The 13492-nt window shown below is 59.6% G+C and overlaps 1 protein-coding gene across 1 annotated transcript; it reads right to left on the bottom strand.

The window, feature by feature from the left end:
* Nucleotides 1-2747: 2747 nt before the first annotated feature.
* Nucleotides 2748-12626, bottom strand: LOC128826765 (cytochrome P450 2C23-like). Its single transcript, XM_054010256.1, has 9 exons — nt 12372-12626; nt 11371-11533; nt 10087-10236; nt 9452-9612; nt 8563-8739; nt 7296-7437; nt 6247-6434; nt 5286-5427; nt 2748-3702 (listed from the first exon to the last, which is right to left on the bottom strand). The coding sequence occupies exons 1-9, from the start codon at nt 12543-12545 to the stop codon at nt 3515-3517; spliced, it is 1485 nt and encodes a 494-aa protein (XP_053866231.1). The 5' UTR covers nt 12546-12626; the 3' UTR covers nt 2748-3514.
* Nucleotides 12627-13492: the final 866 nt, after the last annotated feature.

Raw genomic sequence — 13492 nt, 5'->3', positions numbered from 1 at the left:
GGAAGTTCTTGCCCAGCTAATAATAATCCCTTGCTCGTAGCAGCAGGGAGATCTCAAAGCACTTTACAAAAGAGGCTGGTATCAATATCCCCATTTTACAGATGGGGAAAACTGAGGCACGGGGGGGGGGAGTGAGTGGCCCAAGGTTGCCCAGCAAACCAGTGGACTAGAACCCAGGTGTCCCGAGTCCCAGACCAGTGCTCTGTCCAGTGCCTCCCTCCTAGGAGTGTGTCTGTTCCTGATACATTTTTATCCTCCCTGACATACCTATGGGTGACCCTGCTATCTAGGTACATGTGTAGCTCTTGCTTCTACCTCCCGTGCTGTGCATGGCACAGCAAGGACATAAGCCTGCTCTATCTGCCAGCAGGGTAGGAGTGATCAGGAAGTTGCCCCACAGTGCAGTCCTGAGGATACCAGCTCTCTGCCTCAGTGACATCTTGTGGCGGTGAGTTCCACAGGTTAACGGTGTGGTCCTTTGATCAGTTGCCTTTCAATTTCCCTGGACAGCCCACGACTCTGACCAGTGATCAGGGCCTTGTTTGACAATAATCCGAGCCAACAGGGGCACTCGGCTACCTTTCTGGATTGTACACGCCTCTAGCCACGTTCCTTCTGATTTCTTCTCTCCTGGAACGGCCTTGTTCTTTTCAACCTCTCTTCATTTCATCATAGACTATCAGGGTTGGAAGGGACCTCAGGAGGTATCTAGTCCAACCCCCTGCTCAAAGCAGGACCACGCCCAACTAAATCACCCCAGCCAGGGCTTTGTCAAGCCTGACCTTAAAAACCTCTAAGGATGGAGATTCCACCACCTCCCTAGGTAACGCATTCCAGTGCTTCACCATCCTCCTAATGAAATAGTGTTTCCTAATATCCAACCTAGACCTCCCCCACTGCAACTTGAGACCATTACTCCTTGTTCTGTCATCTGCCACCACTGAGAACAGCCGAGCTCCATCCTCTTTGGAACCTCCCCTCAGGTAGTTGAAACCAGCTATCAAATCCCCCCTCACTCCTCTCTTCTGGAGACTAAACAATCCCAGTTCCCTCAGCCTCTCCTCATAAGTCATGTGCTCCAGCCCCATAAGCATTTTTGTTGCCCTCCGCTCGACTCTTTCCAATTTTTCCACATCCTTCTTGTACTGTGGGGCCCAAAACTGCACACAGTACTCCAGATGAGGCCTCACCAATGTCGAATAGAGGGGAACCATCACATTCCTCGATCTGCTGGCAATGCCCCTACTTATACAGCCCAAAATGCCGTTAGCCTTTTTGGCAACAAGGGCACACTGTTGACTCATATCCAGCTTCTCGTCCACTGTGACCCCTAGGTCCTTTTCTGCAGACCTGCTGCCTAGCCACTCGGTCCCTAGTCTGTAGCAGTGCCTGGGATTCTTCCGTCCTAAGTGCAGGACTCTGCACTTGTCCTTGTTGAACCTCATCAGATTTCTTTTGGCCCAATCCTCTAATTTGTCTCTGTATCCTATCCCCACCCTCCAGCGTATGTACCACTCCTCCCAGTTTAGTGTCATCTGCAAACTTGCTGAGGGTGCAATCCATCCCATCATCCAGATCATTAATTTCATCATAAATTTCTCTTGCCCGATCTCTGCTCCGGCTCCCCTCTTGCGGAGCGGAAGCAGGCTGCTGTGTGTGTGTGTGTGGGGGAACGGGGAAGGACGGGGACGGTCTTGCTACGCCCATCTCTGTGATGCTATCAATATCACTTTCAGTCCCGCCGCGTGTCCCTCCGGCTTTCGCGATGCCCATCGAGCGGCTGCGTCGCGCCGAGCCGTCAGCGAGATCGTTTTCCCCGCACGCTCACTTTTTATTGAGAGCTCATCAGCTCGAACGCGAGGCTTCAATTGCCCTTTGCGATGAGCAGCCCCTCGCTTGCACGTCAGCAATCAATTCCCCGCCGGCATCGCTTAGCGCTCGCTAAAGTAAACATCTCATTTCGTGTCACCCACTCGTTTGAGTCCGCGCCTTCCCTTCGTTGTTCATAAAAACCCGCCGCTGCCGCGGCCTCCCAGCAGAACCACAGGGCAGCCGACGCTTAACCTTTCGCTATATTGAAAATTACCAGGCTCTGTCTCAAAGACGCCGGTTTCTGACACAAGACAGGGCTTCACTTCTCGGCCCTTTGGCAGGGAGCGATTTTCTTTACTAGGCACGTGCTGTGCGGGGGACGGCGCTGGAACGTGGGTGACTTGCTTCCCCCACTCGATGCCTCAGTTTCCCCACAGTCCTCGTTTGTAAAGCGCGTTGAGATCCACGGCTGACAAGTGCTAGGCGGTGGTGTTTATTAGGTGTATTACGGTAGCACCTACCGGCCCCGGTTGAGAGTTTGGCCCAATCCTGCACAGGTACAGAGTGAGAGATAGCCCCAGCCCCCCAAGAGCTTACAGTCTCAATAGACAAAGGGTGGGAGGGGAAACTGAGGCACACAGTGGGGCCTGGATGTGTCCAGTCGCTCACTGGCTGGAAGAGAACCCAGGTGTCCTGAGTCCCGACCAGCACCCTACCCCCTTCCCTGATCACTTGGTGCTGAGTTCCCACCTCTAAAAAACTGACGAGAGAGACGCAGGATGGGCAATGGGAAACTGAGGCCCAGAGACAAGAAGTGAGTTACCCAAAGTCTGACACCCCTTCCCCCCCATCCTTCCACATGCCTGATATTAACCGGTTTGTCTTTCCCCTTGTCTCATTGATGCCCACGAAACATACAAAGACATGGCCAAGCGTTCTGGTCTTTTCTTCCGTTTATTCTGTCAGTCAATTTTCTGGAAGCGCCTTTCTGAGAAAGCCCCCCAGGGCATTTCTACAAGCGAGCTACAGGCAGACAGCATGCGTGAGACAGAAACCATGGCCAAGCGCTGAGGACGGCTCTCGGGGAAACACATCCAGAAGAATTCAGCACCAGGAAAAAGCAGGTTCAAACACGCTGACCGCAGCCCAGCAGTGCCAGGGTTAATTATCATTGGGGTTAGGTAATTATTAAGGAGGGGAAACTGAGGCACAGAACCGAGATGTGACTTGCCCAAGCAGGCCAGTGGTAGAGACAGGACTAGAACTCAGGGGCCCAAGCTCCAACCCTGAACATCTGGGCCCCACAGCACTATGGTCCAACTGTTTGCTGGCCTGTGCATCATGGGTGTGTAGATGTGAATTCACAAAGGCAGATTCTGATCTCAGTCACTCCGGAGCGACGCCGCTGCCATCCAGGAAGGTGTTCCGGATTTACACTCGTCTGTAACTGCAATTCCACTCTGGCTCCTACTCCACTGAAGTCAGCGGAGTATTTCCCTCCCCCAGTGTAAATGAAATCCGGATCTGGCTCCAGGAGCATTGGTGTGAATGGAGAGAGAATGGGTGTGAATGGAGAGTGACTCTGGATGTGCACCACAGTGTGAATGAGGGCAGGAGCTGGCCCAGAGGGCATTGACGTGACTCCAGGTTGACCCCAGCATGGAAGACATCTGGGTCTGGCTCCTTCCCTCCCTGCCCCGCTCTACACTGGCCGTGGGACGGCACGGAGCTTGTAGGAGAGGCCCTGGCCACGGAAAGCCCTCCGCAGCGAGGCCAAGTCGAGGGCCCCGGGGTCCGTGAGCAGCTCCAGGGTGAAGCTCTGCAGCAGGGTGGTTATGAACAGGAAGATCTCCGCCTTGGCCAGCCCTTCCCCGGGACACATGCGCTTCCCTGGAGCGGGGGACAAGACGACAAGCCCGTCAGTTGGGTCTCGTCGGGCCATGCGGGGGCTGCCTCCAGCACCCAGCTGAGAACTGCAGCAGCTCCCGAGAAGGAGCAAGTCACCTCTTTCGGAGACGCTCCATCTCTTTCCATCTGGCCTTTTCTCCAACCCGCGGCGCCTTTTAGGGGCTCTTCTCAGTCCCCTCTCCAGGGGGGAGCAGCAGTTTTAGAAGGCAGCTCCTGCCCCAGCGAGCGCCCAGTTGAAACAGGCAATGGGGGGAGGGGAAACTGAGGCACAGAGCGGGGAAGCGACTTGGCCCAGGTCACCCGGCAGAGCAGAGGATAGAACCCAGGTGTCCTGAGTCCCTGTCCCGGGGGGCTGCTGTGTTCTGTCGTACGCACCCGGAGCAGGACCCAGTAGAATCACAGAAGAGCCGGGTTGGAAGGGACCTCAGGAGGTATCTAGTCCAACCCCCTGCTCAAAGCACGACCCACCCCAACTAAATCATCCCAGCCAGGGCTCTGTCAAGCCGGGCCTTAAAAACCTCTAAGGAAGGAGATTCCACCACCTCCCTAGGGAACCCATTCCAGTGCTTCACCACCCTCCTAGGGAAATAGTGTTTCCTAATATCCAACCTAGACTTACCCCACTGCAACTTGAGACCATTGCTCCTTGTTCTGTCATCTGCCACCACTGAGAACAGCCGAGCTCCATCCTCTTTGGAACCCCCCTTCAGGTAGTTGAAGGCTGCTATCAAATCCGCCCTCACTCTTCTCTTCTGCAGACTAAATAACCCCAGTTCCCTCAGCCGCTCCTCATAAGTCATGGGCTCCAGACCCCTAATCATTTTTGTTTCCCTCCACTGGACTCTCTCCAATTTGTCCACATCCCTTCTGTAGTGGGGGGACCAAAACTGGACACAGTACTCCAGATGAGGCCTCACCAATGTCGAATAGAGGGGAACGATCACGTCCCTCGATCTGCTGGCAATGCCCCTACTTATACAGCCCAAAATGCTGTTAGCCTTCTTGGCAACAAGGGCACACTGCTGACTCATATCCAGCTTCTCGTCCACTGTCACCCCTAGGTCCTTTTCTGCAGAACTGCTACCTAGCCACTTGGTCCCTAGTCTGTAACAGTGCATGGGATTCTTCCGTCCTAAGTGCAGGACTCTACACTTGTCCTTGTTGAACCTCATCAGGTTTCTTTTGTCCCAATCCTCCGATTTGTCTAGATCACTCTGGTCTCTATCCCTACCCTCCAGTGTAGATACCTCTCCTCTCAGTTTAGTGTCATCTGCGAACTTGCTGAGGGTGCAATCCATCCCATCATCCAGATCATTAATGGAGCTGTTGAACAAAACCGGCCCCAGGACCGACCCCTGGGGCACTCCCCTTGATACCGGCTGCCAACTAGACATCGAGCCATTGATCACTACCCGTTGAGCCCAGAAGTAGTGATGTCACCCCGTGAAATCCTCTGGCTGTAGGTCAGGCGAGAGGCTGGCAAGGCGTGTGTGTGTGTGTGTGTGTGAGAGAGAGAGAGAGAGAGAGAGAGAGAGAGACAGGAGGTGAACCCGTGTCCACATTACCTGCAGAGAACGGCATGGCCGTGTCTCTCTTCCTGAATGCTCCGTTCTCATCTAAGAAATGACCCGGGTTAAAATCCTCCGGGGTCTCCCAGCTGGCTGGGTCGAAGTGCACCGAGGCTAGGAGAGGGATGATGGTCGTACCCTGGGGTGGACAGGGACAAGACACCGACAGCGCGAGGTTTTAGGCATTTTATAGTAATAGGAGTGGAAAGAAAATAACAGCCCCTGCTATGTCCCTTTCCCAAATGGGAAACTGAGGCACGGGGCAGGTAAGGGATGGGCCCTAGATCACACACTGGACAGCGGAGCGGGGAGGAGACTCCGGGATGTCCTGCTCCTATGCTGGCCGAGTAACATTTCATGGCCAAGCTGGGTAGGGGATCCCTTCTCCCACCACTGAAAGGCAGCCACCTCTGGGGTGGAACGGGGCAGCTCCTCGCCCAGGCGTCCCTTGCTTGGTGCTGAGATGCAGCCACCTCTGGGGTGGGACGGGGCAGCTGCTCGCCCAGGCGTCCCTGGCTTGGCGCTGAAATGCAGCCACCTCTGGGGTGGGACGGGGCAGCTGCTCGCCCAGGCGTCCCTGGCTTGGCGCTGAGATGCAGCCACCTCTGGGGTGGGACGGGGCAGCTGCTCGCCCAGGCATCCCTTGCTTGGTGCTGAGATGCAGCCACCTCTGGGGTGGGACGGGGCAGCTGCTCGCCCAGGCGTCCCTGGCTTGGTGCTGAGATGCAGCCACCTCTGGGGTGGGACGGGGCAGCTGCTCGCCCAGGCATCCCTTGCTTGGTGCTGAGATGCAGCCACCTCTGGGGTGGGATGCAGCCACAGTTTAGTGGCCCAGCAGCTTGGGGAAGTGAACATTATAAAGGGGCAGGGTGGCATTTCCTCAGCTCGACCTGGGCCAGTGAACCCCCCACGCCGCATTGGGGCCAGCGCTGGCTGGGTGTGTGTGGGGGGGTCTCACCTGTGGGATGAGGTACCCCCGGAAGGGGGTGGGACGGGTGGTGGTGTGCGGCAGGCTCGTGGGTACCACGTCGACGTAGCGCTGGAGTTCATGCAGCACGGCATTGGTGTAGGGCAGCCGTAGCCGGTCCTCCAGGGCGGGGGGCCGAGCCCTGCCCACCTCCCTGTCCAGCTCCCCATGTACCCGCGCTGCAAGGAGACACAGGTGGCCCTGGCATGCCGGGGAAGGGGGGGCTCCCCCCATGTGTGTCCCCCCCCACTTCCATCCTCCCCTTCTCACCCATCCCCCCCAATGTCTCTCCCCACCCCCAATGGCCAGCCCCCCTGTTCCAGACAGCAACACATTTCCCAGGATGCTTTGCATCACTTTTCCTGCCCTCCCCCAGGTTGATTGGCCTCCCCATGATGGCTCGGGGTACGGGGTGGGATGGGGAGAGCTCCTACCTCCTTCTACCCTCCCACCCGCCTGGCTGGGGGCTCTGCCCCTGCACCCCCTCCCCTATGCCTCCTTCTCGCTCCTTGGATCCTGTTCTTGTGGCCTCCACCCTGCCCTTGGGGACTGGGATGGGGGCGGGGGCTGTAAGTCCCCTTTGTTCTCCCCTTTGCCCAGTGCCCGATGTAATGCAGAGCAACCTCAGGGCTGCTCTAATTCATAGGACGCCCCCTATGGGCCCTGGGGGAGCAGAGAATTGCCACAGTGCAGTGTGCTCTGGCCACGCCCCTGATCTGCCCCCTATGGGTCCTGGGGGTCAGTGAATAGCCACAGCGCAGGGCGCTCTGGTCATGCCCCCTATCTGCCCCCTCTGGGCCCTGACTGGGAGCAGGGTCCTTGCATCTGCTTCACCCTGACTGGGGTGGCCACCCTATGCGAGGAATGGAAGGGTGGGATCCTCAGGGGCGGGGGCGGTCCCCCTCCTTTTGAGAGCCTTTTACTGCTGCCTGAGGATGGAGCCGTCTGTCTGGTGCCAGCCGGGGTGCCCCCAGCAGGGAGTGTTGGGGATTATCGGCACCCTGGGAAGGAGCCAGCGTGTCTCGGCCGCTCGCACCCACCTTGCATGTCCGGGAACTTGCCGATCACCAGCAGGGCGAATTGGACGGTGTTGCTGGTGGTCTCTATGCCGGCGACGAACAGGGAGCTGACCAGTGCCAGCAGGTTCTGGTCCTCAAACTCCGTCTGCTCCTTCCCTCGCTCCTAGCACAGGGCCAAGGGGGACGGGGATGGGACCCCAGTGAGGCACAATCCCACCCCGCCACCGCAACCTGGGGCAAGGGGCGCCTCCGCCAGCCACCGCTGCCCAGCTCCCGGCCCCAGACCCTGGGGAGATGGAGGGACGGTCGGCCTGGCTCCAGGGAGCTGGGAGGACCCAGCGTCGGGGCAGGAATCTGAGTTGGAGGCGAGAGGACCTGAGCCCACGTAGGGTGCCGAGTAGAGTCAGTGACTGGCTAGATAACTAGAGGGGTGTGTTTGGGGATGCAGGGGTTGGTGGATGGAGGGGTCTGGGGATGCAGGGGTGGGTTGATTTAGGGGTTTCCATGGGGTTGGAGGGATGGGTGCAGGAGTGGGGGTTGTCTGGGTTGAGAGGTGTCCGTGGGGATGGGTGGAGGATGGGTGGGTTGAGGGGTGACCATGGGGATGGGTGGGGGGGTGGAAAGAAGGGGGGCATGGTTGGGAGGAAGGGGAGTGGGGGCATGGGTGGGGCTGTGTGGGTTGAGGGGTGTCCATAGGGATGGGTGGGTGGGTTGAGGGGTGTCCATGGGGATGGATGGGGTGTGTGTGTGAGGATTGGTGGGGTGTGTGGATTGAGGGGTGTCTAGGGGGATGGGTGGAGGATGTGTGGCGGGATTGGTGAGGGTGTGTGGGTTGAGGGGTGTCCATAGGGATGGATGGGTGAGGGGGTGGGTTGAGGGGTGTCCATGGGGAGTGTATGGTGGGGGATTGGTGTGGGTTGAGGGGTGTCCATGGGGGATGGGCGGGGGGATGGGTGGATTGAGGGGTGTCCATGGGGATTGGTGTGGGTGTGTGGGTTGAGGGGTGTCCATAGGGATGGATGGGTGAGGGGGTGGGTTGAGGGGTGTCCATGGGGGATGGGCAGGGGGATGGGTGGATTGAGGGGTGTCCATGGGGATTGGGGTGGGTTGAGGGGTGTCCATGGGGATGGCCGGGTGGGCGGAGGCATGTGTGGGGAGGGGGTGCAGGGGTATCTATGGGGATCTAGCTGCAGGATCCCATCAACCCCCCCCAACCAATGGAACTGAATTCCAGCCGCGGTCCCCTCCTCTGCCGCTGACTCCTCCTGTCCCCCGGGACGCCCCTCACCTTGGCCTGCTGCAGGAAGAAGTAGTCGATGAGGTCGCGGGGGGTGCTGGGATCCAGGCTGCGCCGGTGGGACTCCATCTGGGCCTGGATGAAGGCTCTGAAGCGCTCGTATTCCCTGAAGATCCGCCAGTGTTGGCCGGGCAGGAAGTGCACGATACCCGGGAAGGTATTGTACAGCTGCGCGGGGAGTGGGGGGGAGCAGAGAGATGGGGCAGAGATGGGCAGAGATGGGGGGGAGGGGGTGACGGTTAATAGCAGGCAGGGAGAAGGGAGGCTAAAGCGCTGGGCTGGAATTCAGCAGCCCTGGGTTCTCATCCCACCGCTGCCACTCATCTGCTGGGCGTCTGGGTGCCCAGGCACCACCCCTCGCTGCCTCAGTTTCCCCCCGGAGGCTGCTGAGCAGAGCTGGCTGGGAAATGGCTTTCCCCTCTGGTGAGCAGCGGAAAAAATGTCCTGCCCTCAATCGGGATATCACGCAAATCCTCACAAACCCAAACCGGGGGCGAGAGAACTTCCAGCACGGGGCCGTCGAAAGATTCATTTCGGCGCCCGCCTCGTCTGCGTTTGCTTTTGAGACAAATTCACAGAGGCTTGGCAGTGAAAAGTCATGTGGACGCAAAACCCTGGAACTTTTTCCTTTCAAAAACTGTCCGCGCCGGAGGGGACAAGTTTTTCGGAAGTGGGGAATTCACCAAAACGGGCCCTTTCCCCACACCGGGGAATCGGCGTTTTCCAAGGGGAAACCGGTTTGTCGAAGAATTCCCGACCCGCTGAAGGTACGTCCCGGCCGCAGGAATGGGCTAGTGGCTGTGCCCAGAGAGAGGGGGCCGCAGCCCAGCGAGCGGCTGGTTTGGTGGTTTGGGGCTGGGAGCATTGGGCCCCTGGGTACCTGCGCCGGGAGGGAGCGGAAGTAGCACATGTAGGACATGATGAGCCGCTGGAGCTCCTGGAATTCCTCGTTGTCGCTGCTGAATCGGGTCCCCATCACCACGGAGCAGATGACGTTGGCGACGGCCCGGGTGAGGTCGGGCACTGGGTCGAACGCGTGCCCTGCGACGGGGAGGGGGGGAAACAGACAGCAGGGAACAAGCCCCAGATGGGAAGACCAGAGAGCGTCCAGGAGTCCTGGCTACCACCCCTCCCCCAACCACTAGACCCAACTCCCCTCCCAGAGCTGGGATAGAACCCAGGAGTCCTGGCTCCGCCCCACCCCGAGCTGGGGATAGAACCCAGGAGTCTGGACTGCGAGCTCACCCAGTTCTAACCACTAGACCCCACTCCCTTCCCACAGCTGGGGATAGAACCCAGGAGTCCGGGCTCCCAGACCCTCCTGCTCTAACCACTAGACCCCACTCCCCTCCTGCAGCTGGAGTCCTGACAGCTCCTGCTCCCTGCTCTAACCACTCTCAGACACTTCCCTTACAGAGCCAGGGCTCCCAGGACTCGCCGTCGGGTGCCCGAGGCTCACTGGCGGGGGCTGCTGCTCTGTGCCCGTGTGGCAGCATCAGGCACGCCGCTGCTCACCTTGTTTGTCAGCCACAGCTTGGGCAAGGTGCTGCGCCTCCTCCTGTACCCGCTGCTCCAGCGGCCTCTTGCCCATGCCCAAGTTCCGGAGGGTGGTGAGGGTGAACCGACGCAGCTGCCTCCAGCGCTCTCCGTTGGTGTTAACGAATCCTGCCACAGCACCGGGGGGACGTCATCTAATGTCGTTAACAGAGGCCCCGGCTCCTCTTCCAGAGCTGGGATAGAACCCAGGAGTCCTACTTCCCACCCACCCCTGCTCTAACCACTGGACCCCACTCCCCTCCCAGAGCTGGAGAGAGAACCCAGGAGTCCTGGCTTCCAGCCCCCCCTGCTCTAACCACTAGACCCCACTCCTCTCCCAGAGCTGGGGATAGAACCCAGGAGTCCTACTTCCCACCCACCCCGGCTCTAACCACTGGACCCCACTCCCCTCCCAGAGCTGGGATAGAACCCAGGAGTCCTGGCTCCCAGCTCCCCCCTGCTCTAACCACTAGACCCCACTCCCCTCCCAGAGCTGAGATAGAACCCAGGAGTCCTGGCTTCCAGCCCCCTCTGCTCTAACCACCAGCCCCCACTCCCCTCCCAGAGCTGGGATAGAACCCAGGAGTCCTGGCTCCCAGCTCCCCCCTGCTCTAACCACTAGACCCCACTCCCCTCCCAGAGCTGAGATAGAACCCAGGAGTCCTGGCTCCCAGCTCCCCCCTGCTCTAACCACTAGACCCCACTCCCCTCCCAGAGCTGAGATAGAACCCAGGAGTCCTGGCTCCCAGCTCCCCCCCTGCTCTAACCACCAGCCCCCCACTCCCCTCCCAGAGCTGGGCTAGAAATGGGGGAGGGATAGCTCAGTGGTTTGAGCAACCCAGGGTTGTGAGTTCAATCCTTGAGGGGGGGGCACTTAGGGCTCTGGGGCAAAATCAGTACTTGGTCCTGCTAGTGAAGGCAGGGGACTGGACTCAACTCAATGACCTTTCAAGGTCCCTTCCAGTTCCATGAGATAGGCATATCTCCATATTTAACCCAGGAGTCCTGGCTTCCAGCCCCCCCATTCCCACTCCCAGCTCTAACCATTAGATCCCCAACCACTGCGTTAGGTTAGCATGGGTCACACAAACAACCACTTCCTGAGGTTAGTTGGGAAATGGGTGCTCCTGGCTGTGAAAAGAGAAAGAGGGAAAAAAAGCAACCATTTTTCTGTACACTTATTTGAGGTTTTTCATCATCTCTCGCCCCCCCCCCAAAAAAGGCCAAAGAAGGTGGTGGTAATCTCCAGCGGCAGGCACTCACCGTACCCCTGCGTCAACTGCTTGAGCAAGGGGATGGGTGCCCGGCCGCTGAATTCCTCGCTGTGCTCCACCAGGGCGTCGTGCACCACCTCGTACCCACACAGCACCACCGTGGGCCTCGGCCCCAGCCAGACGGTGAAGATGGGACCGTATTCCTGGCAGAGCTGGGGGTGGGAATTGCAGCGGGAGGGGGAGGGTAAGACAGCAAAATGGGGCATGGGAGGGAATTAATCAAGAAATAGGGGGACCCCGCTGTTTCTACCTATGGCGGCTTTAGCCTCAGTTTCCCCTCAGGGCAGAGATGGGGGAAAGCAACTTTGCTTTCCCCCATCTCTTTGCTTTGCGCTTCTTGCACCATGCCTGGCCCCCAGTGTAATTTAGAGCAGCCTCAGGGCTGCTGTAACTCGTGATCCACCACCTATAGGCCCTGGGGGGGCAGAGAACAGCCACAGCTCAGTGCGCTCTGGCCACGCCCCCGATCCGCCCCCTATGGGCCCTAGGGGGGCAGAGAACAGCCACAGCTCAGTGCGCTCTGGCCACGCCCCCGATCCGCCCCCTATGGGCCCTTAGGGGGCAGAGAACAGCCACAGCTCAGTGCGCTCTGGCCACGCCCCCGATCCGCCCCCTATGGGCCCTTGGGGGGCAGAGAATAGCTGCACAGTGCTTTGGTCACACCCCCTGATTCAACCCCCTCTCCCCCCGGGCCCTGGGGCTGCCAATTTTGGTTCTGATCTCTGGAGGACTCATCACATGACCCAATTAACCTTTAATTCCTGCAGACTCCAGGACAAGCCTGGAGGGTTGGCAATTTTAGGCTGGCTAGACCGTGGGGAGCTGGCGGGGGACGGGGAGCTAGATCGAGGAGTGGGGATGGGGATGGACAGAGGGGTGGGCAGGGCAATCGGTAACTCCATTGCACCTGCAGATAGAAAGCAAGACGCCTGCCAGACTGGGTGGGAGCCACCTTTGGCCCCGGCGCCCGGGCCCAGCCCTTTTCCTTACCCAGCGGTAGGATCGGTAGAGCGGGAGGACATTCTGGGTCAGGTTCCCCAGCACGGGCAGGGGGGCTGGCCCCGGGGGGAGGCGTCCTGGGCCCTGGCCCGACGAGGATCGGAAGAGGAGGAGGAAGAGGAGGAGAAGAAGGCAGCCCGTGATCAACACGGCACCAGGCTCCATCCTCCTCGGCTGGGGTCAGCGCTGCCCGCACGGCCCGGCTGCCTCAGGAGGTGTCCGGCAGTGCCCCGCGGCTAATGGCCCCCGGACCTTATAGCTGGCCACAGGCTGCCTCCCCGGTCACTGATTAACTCGCTGGGCTGGCCCCCACCACGGCAGTTGTACATTGACCTTGGCAGCCAGGGCTGGCCCTCCGCAGCCATCAATGGACTGTTGCGTCCCGGCAGCCTCCCCCCACCCATTCCTGCAGCAATTCCTCCCAAATGAACCTAACTCCCTCTGTCCCCAGCACCCCCCAGCCTGGGCAGGGTCGGTCCCTGCGCCCTCGGCCCCACAGCAAGGGGCCGCGATCAACGCACGCAGGGGTTTATCCGTGCAGTCACGCACCAGGGGCCCCGCTCTGCCTGGGAGCTGCCCCGGTGTCCCGCTGCCCGTGGGGTAGATTTGGCACGGTCCCTCGCTGACCTTTGGGCTCTCAGCTTTCTCCACCCCGTGGGGGCATCCTGGGATGAACAGCTCCATAGCAACGTGGCAGGGCTGCCCCCTCCCCGGGCATGCTGCCATCACCCTAAAGAGGAGAAATCTTTAACTCGTGATCCGCCCCCCATGGGCCCTGCGGGGGCAGAGAACAGCCACAGCTCAGTGCGCCCTGGCCACGCACCCGGGGGGGGTTGGCGCGGACTGTGAGCCCAGCCTCAGTGGTGCGGCCTAGTGGCTGGAGCGTTAGAGTGGGTCCCAGGAGGCCTGGCTTCTCTTGTCTGCTGGGGCAAGTCACCCCCCTCCCCTCCCTTCGTGCCTCAGTTTCCCCATCTGCACAATAGGGACAATGCCGCTGCGCTCCTCAGCGAAGCGCATTGAGATCGCTGGGGGGGGAACAGCCGGGGATTGTTACTAACCTGGGCCTAGGCACACCTTGCCTGCCGGCCCCAGGGTCCTTCCCCTTTTCCCTC

This window comes from Malaclemys terrapin, chromosome 20, assembly GCF_027887155.1.
Source record: "Malaclemys terrapin pileata isolate rMalTer1 chromosome 20, rMalTer1.hap1, whole genome shotgun sequence".
Classification (NCBI taxonomy): Eukaryota; Metazoa; Chordata; order Testudines; family Emydidae; genus Malaclemys; species Malaclemys terrapin.
The sequence above is the reverse complement of the archived record's forward strand: the minus strand, read 5'-3'. Positions and strand labels throughout refer to the sequence as shown.

Bases quoted from the DNA above. Each gene is read 5' to 3' on its own strand.
- LOC128826765 (XM_054010256.1), bottom strand. From the start codon at position 12,545: ATGGAGCCTGGTGCCGTGTTGATCACGGGCTGCCTTCTTCTCCTCCTC. The intron at 11,534-12,371 runs GTAAGGAAAAGG...TCCCACCCCCAG, and splicing joins TCTACCGATCCTACCGCTGG to CTCTGCCAGGAATACGGTCC. The intron at 9,613-10,086 runs GTGAGCAGCGGC...TCCCCGTCGCAG, and splicing joins AGCTGTGGCTGACAAACAAG to GGCACGCGTTCGACCCAGTG.